This window comes from Protopterus annectens, chromosome 14.part0 (assembly GCF_019279795.1).
Source record: "Protopterus annectens isolate FY-2018-M chromosome 14.part0, PAN1.0, whole genome shotgun sequence".
Taxonomy (NCBI): Eukaryota; Metazoa; Chordata; order Ceratodontiformes; family Protopteridae; genus Protopterus; species Protopterus annectens.
Window position 1 is genome coordinate 611,181,848 of NC_056748.1, and position 20,437 is coordinate 611,202,284.

The 20,437-nt window shown below is 44.1% G+C and overlaps 1 protein-coding gene across 1 annotated transcript in view; it reads left to right on the forward strand.

Moving 5' to 3' along the window:
- Positions 1 to 20,437, forward strand: part of ZFAND4 (zinc finger AN1-type containing 4) — a gene marked incomplete in the record, with an annotated part of 250,537 nt that overhangs the window by 76,545 nt on the left and 153,555 nt on the right. Inside the window, 1 exon segment of the mRNA XM_044056359.1 lies at positions 8,400 to 9,554. Coding sequence (XP_043912294.1) covers positions 8,400 to 9,554 — 1,155 coding nt within the window.

Consider the following 20,437-nt stretch of genomic DNA (forward strand, 5'->3'; position numbering starts at 1 on the left):
GAAAAACAAATTAAATTAAATTTGGTACAAATTAAAAAAACAAATTAAAAGGCAATTTCTGTATTTATGGGAACATAATAAAATGAAGTATGTAGGAGTATAAATTAAAACTAATTCCAGTGTAGCAGCTAAGGATATGTGGGAAGAGACTAAAACGATGTTACAAAAGCTGAGATATTGGAATCTTTGTTGTATGGATATGAATAGTAAGATACAAGTAGTTAAATGTTTTTAGTCCCATTAATCTTACTGATCTATCGGGCCTTTTTTTATCAACCAGAGGAGAATTTGTGGCTAGCAATTAGTAATGAGGTGAAGGATTTTTTTTCTTTGATGGGAAATCAGCAAGAGTGAAGTGGGATAAGTTGATTCTTACAACAGAACAAAGCATTTTGTAATTACCCAATTTTGTAGGGGTATTTCAGAGCCACACAGTTAAGGCTCCTGTACATAGCACAAGCAGAAATATATAATTTAAAGAGGAAAGTGGAATAGTAAGATACAAGTAGTTAAATGTTTTTAGTCCCATTAATCTTACTGATCTATCGGGCCTTTTTTTATCAACCAGAGGAGAATTTGTGGCTAGCAATTAGTAATGAGGTGAAGGATTTTTTTTTCTTTGATGGGAAATCAGCAAGAGTGAAGTGGGATAAGTTGATTCTTACAACAGAACAAAGCATTTTGTAATTACCCAATTTTGTAGGGGTATTTCAGAGCCACACAGTTAAGGCTCCTGTACATAGCACAAGCAGAAATATATAATTTAAAGAGGAAAGTGGTGGTGAAACTGTGGGGAAGCTCAAGAAACAAGGAGAGATTGGGATTTTGCATTAAGACCTTTCAGGAGAATAATTATTATGCAGAACATTATATTTATAAAGTAGCAGAAGTATTCTAAGAACTAGCCAACATGGGAATGGAGAAAGGAGATTCTTCCTGTAGAGATGACTGCAGTTAGGGATACAGACATTAGGCAAGAGTGGGCTGGTATTGGAGAAAACTGGCAAAGGAACCAAGGGTATTGGGAGCAAATAACTAGAGAGAGAGAAAGGTAAAGTGGGAAGATGCCGAGAATTTATTTGGACTGTGTAGGTTAGAGATAGATATCAATTCTTGATTGGGAAGGCTAAGTGTAGGGAAAGAGAAAGTGAGTCCTAAACGAAAGGCCAGTTCTGATTGAGGTTTTTAGTAGAATCTAAAACAGAAGCTGTTAAAGGAATAATTTGTAGAGTACAAAATATTGCATGATAACTAAAAGAATCCGAGGAGGTTAGAAAGGATTGGGAAGAGAGATTGGATAAAGCATTTCACACAAAAAAGATCTGGGGTGTAGGTTTGTCTCCTAAATGTACAACATAATGTAGAATTAGGATTTTTGCTTGTAAATGTTTACGTAGATCTTTTTATACTCCAAGTAGACTCCAGAAAATTTTTCCTCATGTAGACATCAAATGTTGGAGGTGTGATGGAAAGAGAGAGGTAATTGGGAACATATTCTTAAGTGTAATGAATTGGCCGACTTTTTTTAAAAGATAACTTGCAGATAGCTCTATCAGAGATACTGGGTGAACATATTGGTATAACTAGGGAAATGAAAAAATCAGAATTGCGTAGGCCTTGATGGGTCAAAATGTCCTTCAAGGATGCATCTGCAGTCCTTAAAAATGGGTTGTCCTGTCATCAGGCAGCCCTTCGGTCAGCCGGATTCCAAAGTCTGGGTCGGCTTCGGCTGGTGTCGCACTTCACCCGACGTCATTGTGGCAGTTTTCAGGTATAAAGGCATCAGCCGACGCCATTTTCCTCCGTCTTTCTTTCCGCGTGGCGCCCGAAGCAGAAGCTGTTCGCAAGTGCCGGTCGGTCAGATCCAGAGATTACTTCTACCGAATACTACTTCGAAGACTTCTGTAAAGCTAAGTACCCCGTTGGGGACTCTTTCTTGCCTCAGCCGATGTCAGAGAAAGTTAATAACTGTTTATCTTGTGGGAAACAAATACCTCATAAAGATTTCCACTCCTATTGTATTCATTGTTTAGGCCCAGACCACGATGTAGCAGCTTGTCTAGCCTGTGCTTCTTTTAACCGGCGGACGCTGAGACGTCGCTCGGACTTTGCTGAACAGATTTTCGGCTCCGATTTTGCCTACATTATGCCGTTGGATCCTCCGACTACGCAAATAACTAAAAAACGCAAAGAAAAGGACCGACACTCGCGGTCCGCGGTTATGGCTGAAACCACGGCTAAGCAATCCGCGAGTGTCTCGGTTTCGGCCGAAACCGAGCAAGCGGTCCTTTCTTCAGCCGACAACTTGCCTTCTACCGAGGCCTCCTCTATTCTGGTAGAAACAGCTTCTGAAATCCAGCCTTCTGTTGCGATTTCACAGGATTTATCAGACACCATTCCACTAGATATTTCTACTCCTGCACGTGGAGCTGCTAGGCCTCCTCCAGCTATGTCTATTAAGGCCTTTGCCAGGGCTAAAGCAGCCAAAACTTCCAAGCCAGTGCCTGCCAAGTCCCCCTCTCACAGGCCCAGCACCAGCTCCCATATGCTTTCCTTGGCACAGGACCTCATCACTTTAATCCGTGGATCCCAGCCTCATCCAGACAGGGCCTCTCTCCCTCCTCCAGAAAAGAGGCCTAGAGCAGAGCCCCCTGAGCCAGTAGCCTCAGATGATTCTTCTGATGATTCAATACATTCTGATCCTCCTGAGGCTTCTTATTCTCCTTACGAAGACTCTGATGCTGAGGAGTCCATCCCTTCAGCCTCTCCTCCTGAGGAATTTTCCTTTGGGGAAACCTTGCATGCTATGAGGGAACAATTCCAGTGGCAGGGCCAAGATTTCTCAGACTCAAGGAAAAGGCTTGGGACCTTTCTACACTTACCACAGCATAGGCCTTTAGCTATCCCTCCAGTTCTATCTGTTGTTGATGATGCATTTAATGATGCTTGCACTTCTCCTGATACTTTACCTCCGGCTCCTGCTAAACCAGATGGGTACTACAGGGTCCCGGACACTCATCACCACTTATATAAGGCCCCTTTTGCAGATCCAGAGTCTATCTCCCAGGGCCCTAAAGCTGTAGCGGCTACTTCTTCTAAAAACCCCCTCCCCTCCCCTCTGAAAGGGATTCCAGGTCCTTAGAGAAATGGGGTAAAAAAGTTTACACCTCTGCTACTTTGTCAGCTAGAGCTTTGAATTGCCAATTTCATATAATTCAATATAAAGAGTTTATGCTTGACCAGTTGACTAAAAAGCTGTCCTCTGAAGAATCTTTAGATAAAAAGTATGTTCAATAAATGTTACATAACATTCAGCAGGTTAGTAACCATTCTTTAAAATGTGGTTATGATGCACTGGAGGCTTCCTTTAGATCAGCCATGACGGGCACAGTTATCAGGAGGCATGCATGGTTGAAAGAACAGGCATTACCAGACCATATCAAATCTAAGCTTTTGGATGCACCTATGGACAAGGTCAATTTATTTGGTGCCCCCGCACAGCAGGTTCTCAAAAAGATGGAAGAGAAAGCAAAATCTGTGCAAACTGTAAAAGATTTCTTACAAGTTCAACCTCCAAGGTTTAGCAGAAATTGGCCCTCCAAGAATTGGTCCTTTCCGGAGTCCTCTAAGGCACAAAGAGGCAGGAATAGGCGCTCTAGAGGCAGAAACCAACCCAGAGGTGCCTACAGGGGTCGCCAGTGGCAGGGTAACAACCAACGAGGCACGGACACAGCCACCACCACTACAACAACTCAATCACAGTGACTTGGCGGTGACACCGCCTACCAGGGAACAACTAGAAGCACCCTTAGGCGGAAAGCTAACCTTATTTTCAAAAAAACTGGCACTGCATTACAAGAGAAAAATGGATTTTGCAAACTATAGACCAAGGTTACAGGTTCCATTTCCATACTCTACCAGGAAAGAGAGGAATGCCAAACCTACCACCTACTCAAAGGGCAGAAGCTCTAAAACAAATATCTCAATTATTAAGAATGAGAGCTGTGGAAAAGGTACCATCTATGGAGCAAGGGAAGGGATTTTACTCCAGGCTGTTCCTGGTACCAAGAAAAGAAAACAAATGGAGGCCTATTCTAGATCTGTCCGCTCTAAACACATTCCTCATTGTTCCAAAATTCAAAATGCTGACTCTACAGCAGCTTCTTCCCATGCTGGGCAAGGAGTCTTGGCTGGTAACTCTAGATCTCAAGGAGGCATACCTGCACGTCTCCATAAGACCAATTTGCAGAAGATACCTCAGATTTCTTGCAGGATCAGAGCATTATCAATTCTCAGCATTGCCCTTTGGCTTATCTACTGTGCCCAGAGTGTTCACGAAATGCCTGGCATCAGTAATCGCTCATTGCAGACTTCAGGGGATTCAAATCTATCCCTACCTGGACGACTGCCTGATACAAGCGGACAACAAAAACAAATTAACAGAAGACTTACAAAGAGTCATCTACCTGCTACAAGCCCTGGAATACACAGTCAATTCAAAAAAGTCAAGGCTGATTCCATCCCAAATAATAACTTTTCTGGGTGCAGAACTGGACACATCCAAACAAATGGCATTTCTAACTGCAGAAAAGAAAGAACAACTTCCTCTCTACTTTTTGGCATTAACAAAGCAGAGCCATCTAACTGCAAGAAAAGTGTTACAAGCTCTAGGCTTCATGGCATCCTGCATAATTCTGGTCCCTTATGCCAGGCTTCATATGAGAAAGCTACAGTGGTACCTAAAGAATTTGTGGTCTCAGCACAAGCACAGCCTGGAAACCAAAATTCCAATGATCCCATGCCTGAAACAAGAGTTCTTATGGTGGGCACAGGCCTGTCAATCAAACACAGGACTGCCCTTCAGCAAAAGTCATCCAAGACAAACTATCACGACAGATGCCTCAGACCTCGGTTGGGGGGCACACATGATGGACAAGTGCATTCAAGGCCTATGGACTCAAGACCAACTGCATCTGCACATAAATCTAAAAGAAATGATGGCCGTAAAATTGGCAATCCAGGCATTCAGTCCTCTTCTCCACGAAGGTCAGCTGTTAAGGACAGACAACACCACAGTTATGTGGTACATCAACAAACAGGGAGGCACACACTCATACCCCCTATGCCGGCTGGCACTAGACCTATGGGATGTGGCCCTGGGTTACAACCTTCAGTTACAGGCAATTTATGTTCCAGGGAAGGAAATCATTCTAGCAGACGCATTAAGCAGAACTATAACAGATGCCCACGAATGGATGCTGCATCCGGACATCTTCAAAGCCATCACAAGAAAGTGGGGATTGCCACAAATAGACTTGTTTGCATCCCCATACAATCACCAGTTGAAGAAATTCTGCACAAGGACTTACCACCCACTAGCTTGGAAGGTTGACTCCCTATCCTTCAGTTGGAAAAGCATGACAGCATACGCATTCCCACCACTTCCTTTGATGCACAAGGTGCTTCTCAAGATCAAAGAGGATCGTCCGAGGATCATTCTGATAGCCCCAGACTGGCCAAGACAACATTGGTACCCACTACTGAGGAGCATGTCCAGGGAACAAATATGGAAACTACCACTGATCCCATTACTGCTGACATAGAACAACTACAACATTCTGCATCCAAGCCTAAAAACTCTGCAACTAACTGCCTGGAACATTACATGACAGAAATTAACCCGAATTTATCCCAAAGGGTTAAGGACATAATCCTGGAGGCTCGTAGACCTTCAACAAGAAAGAATTATGCAGCAAAATGGAAAAGATATCTCATCTGGAGCACTGCAAAAGGGCAAGATGTGACACTGGTGAACATAGCCAATATCCTGGAGTACTTGGCTGAGCTCTACCACACAGGCCTGTCCTATTCCTCCATCAAGATACATGCATCAGCTATTTCAGCACAATACAGCTTGGATCCTCCTGTCTTCTCGCATCCTCTGCTCAGACAGTTTCTGAGGGGAATTAAAAATGTAAAACCCCCCAGGAAACCTCCATTGCCAGCATGGGACTTGAACTTTGTGCTAGAAAAACTGACTCTACCGCCTTTCGAGCCAGCAGCTACAGCGGACTTGCAATACTTATCCTGGAAGACTGCCTTCCTGCTGGCAATAACTTCAGCAAGAAGGGTCTCTGAACTACAAGCATTAATGGCAGTACAACCCTTCCTGATCTTCCATCAAGACAGAGTGTCCATGAGAACAAATCTTACATTTATGCCTAAGGTGGTATCCAGAGTCTCTTTAAATCAGGCTATCCACCTTCCTACATTCTTCCCCAATCCACAAAACAGGGGAGAAAAGCTTTTACATACCTTGGATGTACACAGGCAATTACGCTACTACCTGGACAGGACAAAAAACAATAGAAAGACTGACCAGCTTCTGGTAGCCTATGCAACAGGAAAAGAAGGAAAACCAATTTCTAAACAGACAGTCTCCAAATGGATAGGAAATTGCATTAGATTTTGTTACTCCTACCATGGAAAGAAAACTCCAGAGAACATCAGGCCTCACTCCACAAGGGCCACAGCCACTACCACAGCTTTCTTACGAGGAGTGGCTACCAAGGACATTATAGAGGCTGCTACTTGGACCTCCGTGCATACATTTGCCAAGCATTATAACTTACCTCTATACTCTAGATCCCGTGCTGGCTTTGCCACTGCTGTTTTGCAAGGGATCCTGACTACACCATAATCTATTCTCATTTCCTCCTCCCTAGTTTAGCTATGGTATTCTACCCATTTGTAAGGACTGCAGATGCATCCTTGAAGGACATAGTACAGTTTTGTACCTACCATAAATGTAGATGTCCGAGAGGAATGCATCTGCAGTCAGGATTACCCACCCTCCTTCCCCTCTGAGGTACTCCTAGGGTACTTACCAATCTTCAGCTAGCTTGGGGGGGATCTATTATGGTGTATTTGTTTGTATATATGTACATACATGTTTATTTTTGTGTGTTTGCTCTCTATTATTTGGAAACTTTGGCATTTATCCAAATTTAGCCTACCAAGGGGGCACCTGGCATCTGGGGCAAGAAACACTGAGGAAAATGGCGTCGGCTGATGCCTTTATACCCGAAAACTGCCGCAATGACGTCGGGTGAAGTGCGACACCAGCCAAAGCCGGACCCAGACTTTGGAATCCGGCCGACCGAAGGGCTGCCTGACGACAGGACAACCCATTTGTAAGGACTGCAGATGCATTCCTCTCGGACATCTACATTTATGGTAGGTACAAAACTGTACTTTATGGTGGCTGCCAAAAAAAAAATTGCTAGAAAATGGAAAAAGTCTAAACCAGCTGTACTTAAGTAGGGAATGTAGCTGGTAAGTAATAAAACAACTGGAGTTATAGTCTTTAGAAAAGAGTAAGAGCAAATTAAATAGGAAATAAATGAGAATTGTGGGAACAAATACATACAAGGGAGTAATGAGGCTTAAAAGGCAGGATTTGAATGAGATGTAATGCTTGACTGACACTGGGTAGATTATAAGTGATGTACAATGTTTGCAACTAAGATTGTGTCTGTATGGTTTTTGTTGTTGTATCTTTTGGCTTTTCCCGGTTAGGGGTCGCCACAGTGGAACTCCGGTCCGCTAATGATTGGCAGTAGATTTTTACGTGCCGCGTTGCCAGCTGTGACGCACAACCTTCAACGAAGGTACGCCCATTCACGCATGTCTCCACGCAGAAGACGCTCTAGCTGAGAATCTAACCGGACAGCGTCTTACTGTGAGGTGGCAACGCTACAGCAGCACCACCACAGTGTTTGTGATGTAAAATACTTGAAACTGGGATTGTCAATGTGGTTTATTTGTCAATGTATGACTGTGTCTGTTGTAAGTGATAAGCTAATAAAGATGTTTCTTGATGTAAAAAAATAACATTCTTATCCTTCTGTTGAATCTCTCTTAGTTGAATCTGTTTGGGTTCTTCTAAACTTAGGTGCATGCAATCTTGTGTTACTTTGTTACAATGTAATATTTTTGCAGGAAGGTAATCTGTAACGATACTGGGCAAACTGGTGTCATTTTCGGGCATGCACTGTTGTATAACTAGCACATTGCATCATGGCATATATCATGGCATATATCAGTTTGAATTTTTAGAAGTGTCATTTTATTAGAAAACAGTGACAAGTTCTAATTGTAGAGATGCACCCCTAATTAGGAGCAATCAAGGATGGTCTTCTCATTGATGAACTTGTGTGAGAAAATTATATCCAGTATTTGCAATGAATACTTTTCAAAATGGTGTTTGTTATATTCTTAAGGATTGTATTTGCTTTCAGCATTAAGTACTGAGCAGCAATATGAATGCTTGCTTTGCTTTTCTAAGGTTGGTATTACAAAGAGGCTAACATGCTGTATAATCTTTTTTTTTTCCCCAGCCAAAAAAATGTGGTAAAGCAAAGCCGCGACCTCCAATGGCTCCCAGATCATCTTGTACCTCCGTAACATCTGTACGGAACAGGATTTTTAGAGTGCTTCCTGGTATTGGACAGTCATTAAATTCACCTTGCCTTCCAGTAGTTGAACAGCATACTTCAGACTCTTCTCATCATGCACTTTTATCACTTGCCAGTTTAACAGTTGCTGGCAGTTTAGCACCATCTTCTAATATTGCTTCAACAGTTGATGAAGGAACATGTAACAGTGTAGTATATGCTGCTGAAGATGGTATTATGCTTCCTCCAGAAGTATCCAGTATTCCTTTAGAAAATCACTCATTACAAAAGAACAAGGCTTGTTTTCAGGAGATGGTTGCTGCTTCTGAAAGTCCAGTACTGGAAAGTCAGGAGATAACTTTCTGTCATCGAGCTGTTAATTCAGAATTGGATCTCTTGATGAAAAAGAGTGAAACTCAGAGGAGTGAAAATGTAGTTAGTTTATGTGAAGACCCGAACAAGAATGATAGTTCCAATGGGGCTGATGGCAAGAGAAGCACGTTTGTGGAACTGGGACAGTCTGTGAAAGAACTTGCTTGTAATGATGCTGTCTGTGCGATGCTTTCAGATTCTTTGAGTTCTGAGAGTATGGAAACTGGCGATAGTAGCAACAGTGAAGTGTCTTTCAAGAATGGTGGAGTATCATCACCTATTAGTTCTGTACAAGTGCCCCATAGCCCCACAATTAAATCCCAAAAATCAACCAAAACCAGTACAATCAGTACCTTAAGACCTTCTACATCATACAATTTGCTTCATTCTACAGACATGGGTAGTCTTCCTGATGTAGGAAGGACTTCTGTGTTTCGAGGAGTTAAAGTGGCTTCACCTGGTAGAAGATCAGATATAATTTCAAAGTTAGAAGCTAGAGATATTACAGAAAGGGCAAACAAGGCAACAAAGGAGCCTTTAGCTATGATGAGCAACTTTGGTATTTTAACTTCGCTGGTACGAAGCGCAAACACCAATTTACATGGTTACTATGGAACGGGAAGGCTTCGAACAACTGGAGTTGTACTTCCATCAAATTTTCAACATTCCCAAGAAGCAGCTCTTAGAAGGACATCCCCATCATACAGAGCTCAAGAAGTATTTATTGTAAGCATCCATGTTTTTGTTATACTTATTTTTGTGATGCTTAGTTTGCAGAATCAAGAAATATTCTGATTTGTGTACCTTCATTTATTTATTTTATGTTACATTTGTTTACCAAGAAAGTCCGACTTGACACAGGTCCATTTTCAGCAGAGGCCCGTGGAGAAAAGCTCCAGAAAAGTACATAAAAAGACAGGATATGTAAAAAAAAAAAAAATCAATAAATAAAAATAAATAATTAGAACAGACATAATACATCTGGCATACAGAGAACAAATTGACATGAATTAACATTGTTATAATACAATGAAATCCTTAACATGCATTATAAAACAAAATAGTGCATATTGGTCAACAGTGAAGATGGATGAAAAGTAGGTGGTTATCCTGGGGAGTTGCATGAGCCTAGCCAGGTATTTATATAGTGTGTTTTGAGCTTTTTAAATTGTGGGGTAGAGCTAATAGAAGTCAGGTTGTTGGGTAGTGTATTCCAGGCATTGGCAATAGAGAAGCTGAAGAGAGATTTCCCTGCATCATTATGTTTGATGTTGTGTAGGCAATTTTGATTGCTAGATTTTAATGTTCAAATTGTAAAATAAGGGAAAATTAGGTTATGGACTGCTGGAGTTTTAGTTGGGTAGAAATAGTTTGTGAGCTAGTGTCAATTGATTTTCAGTAGCTGAGGTAGCTCAATCCAGTTTAGTTTTTTTGAGAGCTACACATTGATGGGTCCTAAATGGGGTTCCAGTAGCGAATCTAGCAGTCTTGTTATAACACGCTTCTAGTTTTTGTAGGTCGGTTTTATGGATGTTGGTTAGAATTGGGCATGCATAGAGGAGGGTAGACAACATATGTGTCCTGGCTATAGTGGTTTCGGTGTGATTAGTGAGAAATTGCTTTTTCCGGTAAAGGAAGGTTTTTTTGTGAACCTCTTTGTTTGGGCTATATGAATGTCGAATCTCAGGATATGTGAAGTTCCATCTCACCTTCATTCTCACTGATGGGTTCAGAGCTTATCCTCTGCTCTGACTCAGCCAAATACAAAAACTTGAGGTCTTCAAGCAGCTCGTGGCCTACTCCTTATCCCATGATGCAGTGGTGCTTCTCTTAGATCTCGTTTGCTGCTGCAACAGATTGTGAGTTGTTGGACAGCTCTGGCCAGTATAAATGAAATTTCTTTATATTTCTCTATTTCCTCAATATTTCTCAATAGTTATTTATATTGCTATTTCTTAGCTTCTAGTGAATTCTAGTATTAGGTAGTTTAAAACTTGGAGAGTCCATTGTTTAGTGGCTGATGTTCTTCATGTTTCACTGTTGCAATCATCATATTTCGGTTATCCCTGCCAGGGTGGCCCTTGGCTGGCCTAAATACCAGCGACTTAGTATTTCTGCATCTGCTGTCGCTTGAGGACTGCCGTCAGGTCATCAGTGGTATAAAGTAAAGCAGCCAACGCCATTACATCAGTCTTTCTTGCTGTGGAGCCCGAAGCATAAGCAGTTCGCACGAGTGCCTTTTGGCCGCTACCTTAGTTTTCGTTTCCGAATTGAAGTTGGTCTTCTAAAGCTAAGTAACCCGTTTGGGATCCTTTTTTCTTGCACTAACCGATGTTAGAAAAAGCTAATAATTGCCTCGCCTGTGGAAAGCAAGTACTGCACCGAGACTTCCACTCTTACTGCGTCACTTGTCTAGGCCCAGACCACAATGTACCCCATTGTCGCTTCTGTGCTTTAACGCCAGAACTATCCATCGTCGGGCCCTTATTGTAGCCAGATGTTTTCGTTTAGGGTCCTCAAATTCAGTATGGCTTCGGTAAGCCATCCGACAGATCTTCTGAAAAAACAGAGACCGCACAGGTCCAAACCTACCGACGATGCTTCCGTTAAGCTAGTAGTTAGTCCTCAGGTACTCAGTGAGGCGCTTTTGCAACCCCTGATGCCCGCTTCAGTTGATTCACAGGCCGCTACCGAGACCCTTTCGGAGTCCAGTATGCTGCAAAACTCTTCTTTGTCTAAGGATCCTGTGGTCTTCTCTCCCTCACTTGGATGGGTCTGGAGCCGATGAGCAGGCGCACCAGCTTTCGAGGAAGTCCTTCGCACAACTGAATCTCGACACAAACCGATGTCTTTTTTCGCAACTACCATTCTTTCGAAAACAAGAGTACCTTATCCTCAGGGTTCGAACTACACCCAAGAAACAGACTACCCACTCTCAGATGCCTGCTTCTTTGTCTCTGTCTCAAATGCTTAAAATGGTGGAAGACCTTATCATGCTGATCAGGGGAAGCCAAGCTACCCCCTCAAAAAAAAACTGTCCCCAGTAGTTTTGTCTCAACAAGTCAGATGTATCTGATGCATCTGACTGTGAAAACTTGCAGCCCCTCTCCACTTATGAGGATTCTGATGCAGAGGAATCCATTCCTTCAGCCTCTCCCCAAGAGGTTTTTTCCTTTGGGGAAACCCCTGCATACTTTTAAGGGAGCATTTCCAATGGGAGAGTCATGACTACCCTAAATCTAAAAAGAAACTCTGGGAATTCGTAGACCTTCTGAAACAGACCCTTGGCCATCCTCCCAGTCCTGGATGTGGTGGATGATGTTTTCCTTGAATCAAGCTTGACTTCTGATGTCATACCTCCTGCCCCAGAAAACTAGAAGGGTACTACAGAGTCCCTGACTCTCAGAAATGTCTTAAAAATCCTACAGCTGACTCTGAGGTCATTTCGCAAGGGCCTAAAGGGATTAAAGCAATCTCTGCTAAGAATCCCACCCCCTCAGACAGGGATTCCCAAGCATTGGACAGATGGGGTAAAAAAAGTATACACCTCAGCTACTCCTGCTACCAGGGCACTTAATTCTCAGTGTCATATGCTTAAATATCAGCAACATACCTTGGAACTCCAACAAAAAATGCCTTACTTTCCTGCTTGGGCAGAATCTAAAGATTTGCAAGGCTTGCTGCATTCTGCAAGTCAATGACTAAACACACTTTGAACTGTGGTTTTGACGCCTTAGAAGCTTCCTGCAGGGCAGCAGTCACTGGATCTGTCAGAAGATATGCATGGCTTAAGAAACATCTTTTGCTAGACCATGTCAAATCTAAATTGTTGGATGCCCTCTTGCACAAATAACTTATTTGGCACTAAAGCAGAAGAGGTCTTAAAAAAGATGGAAATTAAAGCAAAATCTATGCAAACAGTTCAAAATTTCTTACAGATCCAACCCCCTAGGTTCAGCAGGCATTGTCCCTCCAAGCACTGGTCCTTTCCTGAGTAAACAGGCCCAGCCTATCCCCCATGGAAGCAGAACCCCCCCCCCCCCCACACCCAGACAGCAGCCCCAGGGAATGCAGAGATCTAAGCAGTGGACTACCTCCACTTCAGAACCAGGGAATTCTAAGCCACCCCCTTATGGTAAGAACTCACAATGACTCACCTCCTCCCGACCTCCCCTCTGTCCACCTTCACTTGCCTCTAGGAGGAAAACTTTCTTTTTACTCAAGCACCTGGGACACCATTACCAAGGACCAATGGGTTCTGAACATTGTGTCTCAGGGATACAAGTTCTCCTTCCACACCCTTCCAATCCCAAAAGGGTTCCCAGACCTACCACCAAATCAGTGGGCAGAGGCTCAAAAGCAAGCCTTTTCCCTGCTGTCTGAGGGCAGTAGAACACATTCCAGACTTTTCCTGGTGCCCAGCAAAGAGTGCACCTGGTGCCCCATTCCTCAGTCTAGCCATTCTAAACACCTTCATGGTGATCCTAAAATTGAAAATGCTCACCCTCCAGCAGTTGCTACCCATGCTCTCCAAGGACGCCTGGGTAGCCACCCTGGTTCTAAGAGCCCTACCTCCACATTCCTATCAGGGAATCATGCAGAAAATATCTCTGCTTCAGGGCAGAATCTCAACACTTTCAGTTCTCTACGCTTCCCTTTGGCTTAACTATTGCTCCCAGAATTTTCACAAAAGTCCTGGCTCCAGCCATTGCCTTTTGCAAACAGATATTCAAATTTTACCCCTACTTAGATGACTGCCTTATAGAGGCAGACAGCCAGGAAAAGCTGCTGAAGCACCTGGCCTTTATAAAGAGCCTACTAACATCCCTAGGGTACACAATCATTGAAAAAAAATAAAAGCAGGTGCCCACCCAAAGGGTAATCTTCTTGGGAGCAAGTCTGGACACAGCATCCCAGATGGCATACCTTACATCAGAAAAACAAGTTTTCCTGACAGCCTACCTCTCTCAACTGGCCACCAGACCCCAGCTTTCTGCAAGGAAAATCCTTCAAGCTCTGGGGTTCATGGCATCTTGCGTTCTCCTCATTCCATATGCCAGACTGCATATGAGGAATCTTCAGTGGTACTTGGAGCCTTTGGTGTCAGCACTTTCAAGACCTGGAAACTCTTCTACCTATAATTCCCTGCCTCAAAAAGGAATTTCTTTGGTGGGTAACAGCATGCTCCCACAACAAGGGGCTGCCCTTCTCCCCACACCCTGCCACCCAGACCCTCACCACAGATGCATCAGACTACGCTTGGGGGGCACACCTGGACGGCAGGTGCATACAGAGCCAATGGAGCCCACAGCAAATCCCCCTGCACATCAATCAAAAAGAGATGATGGCTGTGCAGCACACCTTAATAGCTTTCAAACCCATTCTCCCTCCAGGATTCTTTTGATCAAAGCAGACAACACCACTGTGATGTGGTACATCAACAAGCAGGGAGGAACTCACTCCTACCTTCTATGCAGGCTGGCCATGACCCTTTGGCTCACAGCCTCTTCCATGCAGCTTCACCTATTAGCACAATACTTTCAGGCTCTCTCAACTCCGTGGCAGACCAGTTAAGCAGAAACCTTTTTGGACCCACACAAGTGGCAGCTCAACAGAAGTACCTTCACCCTAATAACTCAGAAGTGGGAAACCCCGAAGGTTGACTTATTTGCCTCACGCAACTATCAGCTCAGCAAATTTTGCACCAGGGAGCATCACTGCATTGCTTGGAAAATGGATGCCCTGTCCTTCCCCTGGGTCAGCTTCTCGGTATATGCCTTTCCTCCCCTTCTCATCCCCAGGGTACTCCTCAAAATAAGAGTGGAAAAACCAAGGACCATTCTTATAGTTCCAGACTGGCCGCGACAACACTGGTTACCCTTTGCTGCACAGCCTGTCCCCGTTGCCTCCTTGGCATCTTCCTCAGATTCCAAACCTCCTAACCCAGAGGGAAGGGGAATTCATGCATCCCCAATTGCAGACACTCACTTAGGCAGCTTGGCTTATTCCCTAACCCTGAACCAATCTGCCATCCTCAGTAAATAGGTTCTGGATGTTATCCATGAGGCCAGATGGCCTAGCACCAGAAAGTCTTATCCAGGTAAATGGAAAAGGTTCTGCACCTGGATCCAGGCTAAGGGGGGCCAATACGGCACAGCTCTCCATCCCTCTCATCCTGGATTACTTAGCTGACCTACTACACAGTGGTCTCTCTCTCCTCTATTAAAATTCATGCCTCTGCTATTTCTGCTCACTTTTCTACTGAGCAGCCACTTTTCTCACACCCTTTAATCAAATGTGTTCTAAGAGGGAGCTAGCGACTTGAGCCCCAGAAGGGCACCAACACTGGCTTGGGACCTTAACTTTGTCTTGGAAAAGCTCACCCTGCTTCCTTTTGAACCAGCTTTTTCTGCAGACCTAAAATTTCTCACCTGGATGACTGCCTTTCTTCTGGCCATCACTTCAGCTAGAAGAGTCTCTCAGCTGCTACCACTTATTCATTTGCCCACCTTTTTTCTAATCCCTAGAACAAAGAGAGAAAGGATTCTTCACTCTAGATGTGTACAGCCAGCTCAGATACTATCTGGACAGGAATAAATCCTTCAGAAAGTCTGATCATTTGCTGGTTAGCTTTGCTACAGGGGCAGAAGGCAAAGCCCATCTCCAAGCAAACCATTTCCAAATGGATAGCACACTGCATCCATGTCTGCTACAAACAGCATGGTAAGCCTCCCCCCAAGGGGGGTCAGGACACACTCCACCAGAACAGCCTTCACCTCTGCAGCTTTCTTCAGAGGAGTCCCCACCAGGGACATCCTGGAGGCTGCCACCTGGGCATCTGTTCACACTTTCACCAAGCATTACCACCTGCCTCTCTTCTCCAAATTCAGGTCAGGGTTTGCTTCTGCAGTCTTGCAGGGCATCCTAGCCAGCCCCTAGCGTCCTTCACCCATTTCCCCAGCTTTGGGAATCTACCCAAATGTGGTGATTACAACAGTGAAACATGAAAAACATAGTACAGTTGTGTACACTTACCATAAATGTAGATGTTCAAGCGTGTTCACTGTTGCAGTCCTGGTTTCCCTCCCTCCATCCCCCCTTTTTTCTCTTTCTCCTGTTACCATTCTTCCTTGTTGTTTTCCTTTCCTTACAAGGGACATATTGGTATTTATTTTCCACTGGTCGTGTTCTTCCACCAGAACATGGCCTCCTACTTTGGGGGCTCCTGACAGGTTAGGGCAAGAAAAACTGACGTAATGGCTTCAGCTGCCTTACTTTATACCACTGACCACCTGAAGTCTGTCCTCAAGCGACAGCAACCGATGCAGAAATACTAAGTACCTGGTATTCAGGCCGGCCAAGGGCTACCCTGGCAAGGATAACCCAAATGTGATGACTGCAATAGTGAATACACTTGAACATCTAAATTTATGGTTGGTGTACACAACTGTATTTAGTTTTTTTCTAGGCCGGTTTCTCAAAACTTGTTTAAGTTAGTTTAGTTAGAGTTTTCTCCCTACCTTGTGTGCTTTAGAATTAGTGTTAAGCATGAGCCCAGATTTTTTTAGGGCAGTAGTTGCTTTATTTTCTGTGTGCTGTAGTGTTAGAAATTATAAGAGTTAGAGCCCCATTTTTTTTTTTTTTTTTTTTTTTTTTTTTTTATTAGCGCTATCATGTATAGTATTGTGTGCTTCTTCATAGTTAGACAGTGTGTGCTGTAGTGTTTAAAAAATTGGAGCCCTGTTTTTTTATTAGGGCTATCCTATATATAGTATTGTGTGCTTTCTTCATAGTCACTCAGTGTTTTTTTTGCCTGTTAACGGTTACTTTATTGTATAGCCATGTCTCAAGAGAGTGCCAAGACTGGATTCATGAAGTGCCCTAAATGTGGACAAAAGTCTATTACAGATGGGCACACAGTGTATTTATTGATGTTCTTCATCTCACATTGCTGCAGTCCTTACACTTGGGTAGTCCGCTGTCCTCGGTCGGCCCGAATATCAAAGTATAAGGCTGACGTCGGTCAAGGCGCATTAGACTGACATCAGAACGTCAGGGTACAAATGCACATGACCGACGTCATATCCTCAGTCTTTTTTGCCGCATGGTCCGATGCAGAAGCAGCGTTGCAAGTGCCGTTCGGCGTTCTGAAATTTTTCGGAGTTTCAGACCGAGTCAAAGTTGGCTAAGTACCCCATTGGGGAATATTTTAGTTTTTTCTTGCCTCAGTGGTTTACCGGATGTCAGAAAAAGTGAATAACTGTATTTATTGTGGGAAACAGATACCGCATAGAGATTATCATACTTTGTGTATTCCTTGTTTAGGGCCTGAGCACGACGTTGTTGGGTGTCGCTTTTGTGCTAGATTCAATAAGCGCACTATTAAGAGAAGGTTAGATTGTGCCAGGTTAGTCTTCGGGAAGCGGTGCAATTATATGCCGTCGGATGCTCCGGCGTCCGCTTCTTCGAAGAAGCGCAAGGATAAGGCAGCTAAGCCCAGGTTAGACGAGTCGTCCGTACCGGACGCCGGTGGTTCCACCATAGGTTTCTCTGGAGTCCCAGGGGGAGACCTTGTTATTGCAAGATGTGGCCTCTCAGGAGGCAGGTCAGGCTGAAGGGGCTTCTCAGGTTACTGTACTCCCCTCCCTTCCCAGGGTGGTTAGGCCTTCTCCTTCTGTTTCCAAGGCTTCTCCCAGGGGCAGGCCAGGTTTAGCTTCAGTTGGTGTCACTCCTAGTTCTTCAGGATCTGTGCCCAAGAAGCATATGCTTAAAATGGCAGAAGATTTGATTACCTTGATTAGGGGTTCTTTGCCCCCTCCTGATAAGAGGCCTAGGGTGGAACCTGAGTTGGGGAGTTTTGAGCAGGCTTCAGATGTTTCAGAGTCTTCGGCTGAAGACTTGCAGGAGTACTCTCCTTATTCTGATTCTGATGTGGATGATTCTACTCCTTCTGCTTCTCCTCCTGAGGATTTTTCTTTTTCAGAGACTCTTCATTCCATGAGGGAGCATTTTAAGTGGGAAGGTCAGGACTTCTCTGATTCCAGGAAAAGGCTTAGGGAATTTTTGTTTCTACCCCAGCATAGACCTTCGGCTATACCTCCTGTTCTGGATGTTGTGGAGGATGTGTTTGCAGAGGCCTCTCTTAATCCTGATTCTTTGCCTCCTGCTCCTGTTAAGCCGGATAGGTATTATAGGGTGCCTGAAGCTCATAAGTATCTTTTTAAGAGTCCTAGGGCGGACCCAGAAACTGTTAGTCAGGGGCCTAAGGGTGTTAAGGCTTCTGTTGTTAAAAATCCGGTTCCTCCAGATAAAGAGGCCAGGGCTTTGGATAGATGGGGAAAGAAAGTCTATACTTCTTCTACCCTTGCTATGAGGGCTCTGAATTGCCAGTTTCACATGTTGAAATACCAAAACTATCTACTGTCTCAATTGAAGTCTAAGGTAGATGCTCTGGCAGAAGGTATTGACTGTAAAGAGTTACAAGATTTGGTACATGTCTCTGAACAAGTGGGTAAGCATTCTTTGCAATGTGGTTTTGATGCTGTACAGGCCTCGTCTAGGGTGGCTGCCACTGGATCTGTTCTTCGCAGGCACGCCTGGCTAAGGGATCAGAATTTAGCTGACCATGTTAAGACAAGGATTTTAGATGCTCCTTTGCAATCTGATGTGTTATTTGGTTCACCTGTTGAGGCAGTCTTAAAGAAAATGGAAGATAAGGCTAAGTCTATGCAGACTGTTAAAGATTTTTTGCAGGTTCAGCCTCCGAAGTTTAGCAGAAATTGGCCTACCAAGGGGTGGACGTATCCTTCTTATGATTCCCAGTCTAGGGGTAGGTCTAGACGTGGTAGGGGCAGAGCTCAGGGCTCTTTCAGGCCTAGAACAGGGAGTTCACCTGCACAGTCTTCGGGTGAGGGCAGGGGTCAGTCCTTTCGTAAACAGACCCAATGACCTACCTTTTCAGCTACCAGAGCCTTTTCGTCTGGCAGCACCTTTGGGAGGAAGGTTGGCACTTTTCAAGGAAAATTGGAGTTTACTTACCCAAGACAGATGGGTATTGGATATCATACACCAAGGTTACAGGTTTTATTTCCATACCTTGCCTCCCTTCAAAGGCATGCCAGACGTTCCTCCTCAGCAAAGAATAGAGGCTCACAAACAGATTTCTCTGCTGCTTCAAATGGGAGCCATACAACCGGTCCCTATGTCAGAAGTGGGCCTAGGATTTTATTCTCACCTGTTCCTAGTACCAAAGAAGGGGAACACGTGGAGACCAATTTTGGATTTATCTATCCTCAACACTTATCTGGACATTCCCAAGTTCAAAATGTTGACGTTACAACAGCTTTTACCTCTGCTGGGCAAAGATCACTGGATGGTGACTCTGGATCTCAAGGAGGCTTACCTTCATGTTCCTATCAGGCTAAGTTGCAGGAAGTATCTACGTTTTCGGGCTGGGACTTCTCATCAGTTCTCTGCATTGCCCTTTGGCTTATCTACTGCGCCCAGAGTGTTCACGAAGGTTCTGGCTCCAGTGATAGCTTTCTTCAGGCTAAGAGGAATACAGATCTATCCTTATTTGGACGATTGCCTGATTCTGGCTCAAGGAAAGGACGAACTTCTTCATCATCTACACTATGTGATAGCAGTGCTAAGATGCCTGGGGTATTCTGTGAACAAAATAAAGTCCAGCCTAGTACCCTCTCAGGACCTGTGCTTTCTGGGTGTGAGACTGAATACAGCATCCCAGATGGCCTTTTTGACTCCGGACAAACAAAAGAATCTTTCTCTTTACTTCCATCAATTGTCTCATCAGTCCAGGCTGACTGCAAGGACAGTCCTTCAAGCCTTGGGGTTCATGGCATCTTGTATTCTGGTGCTTCCCAATGCCAGACTGCATATGAGGAAGCTACAATGGTATCTCAAAAATGTATGGACACAGCACTGCCAAGATATGGACACTGTCATTCAGATAATACCTTGCATTCAAAAGGAATTTTTGTGGTGGGCTCAGGAATGTCACCTAAACAAGGGACTCTCTGTGACCCGCCAGAGGCGAGTCAGATTCTAACGACAGATGCCTCAGACAAAGCTTGGGGAGCTCATCTAAATGGAAAGTGGATACAAGACACGTGGCCTGCCAGACTTCTGCATCTACATATCAACCTGAAGGAGATGTTAGCAGTCCAATTTGCATTAATAGCTTTCAAGGATTTAATTCTTCCAGGGCAGGTGTTGATTCTAACAGACAACACAACTGTCATGTGGTACATCAACAAGCAAGGGGGAACTCATTCTTATCCTCTGTGCAGACAAGCAATGATTTTGTGGGAGACTGCTCTCAGTTTAAAGCTAAATCTACAGGCAAGGTTTCTGCCGGGAGCACAGAACTCCTTAGCAGATGTGTTGAGCCGACAAATTATGGATCCCCACGAGTGGAAATTGGATCCTCATGTGTTTCAGAAGTTGACAGTGTCATGGGGAACTCCAGACATAGATCTGTTCACTTCTCCACTAAACTACCAGCTGCCAAAGTTTTGCACAAAAAGTTTTCATCCCACAGCTTGGAAAGTGGATGCTCTTTCCTTCAATTGGAGCAATCTTCATGTGTA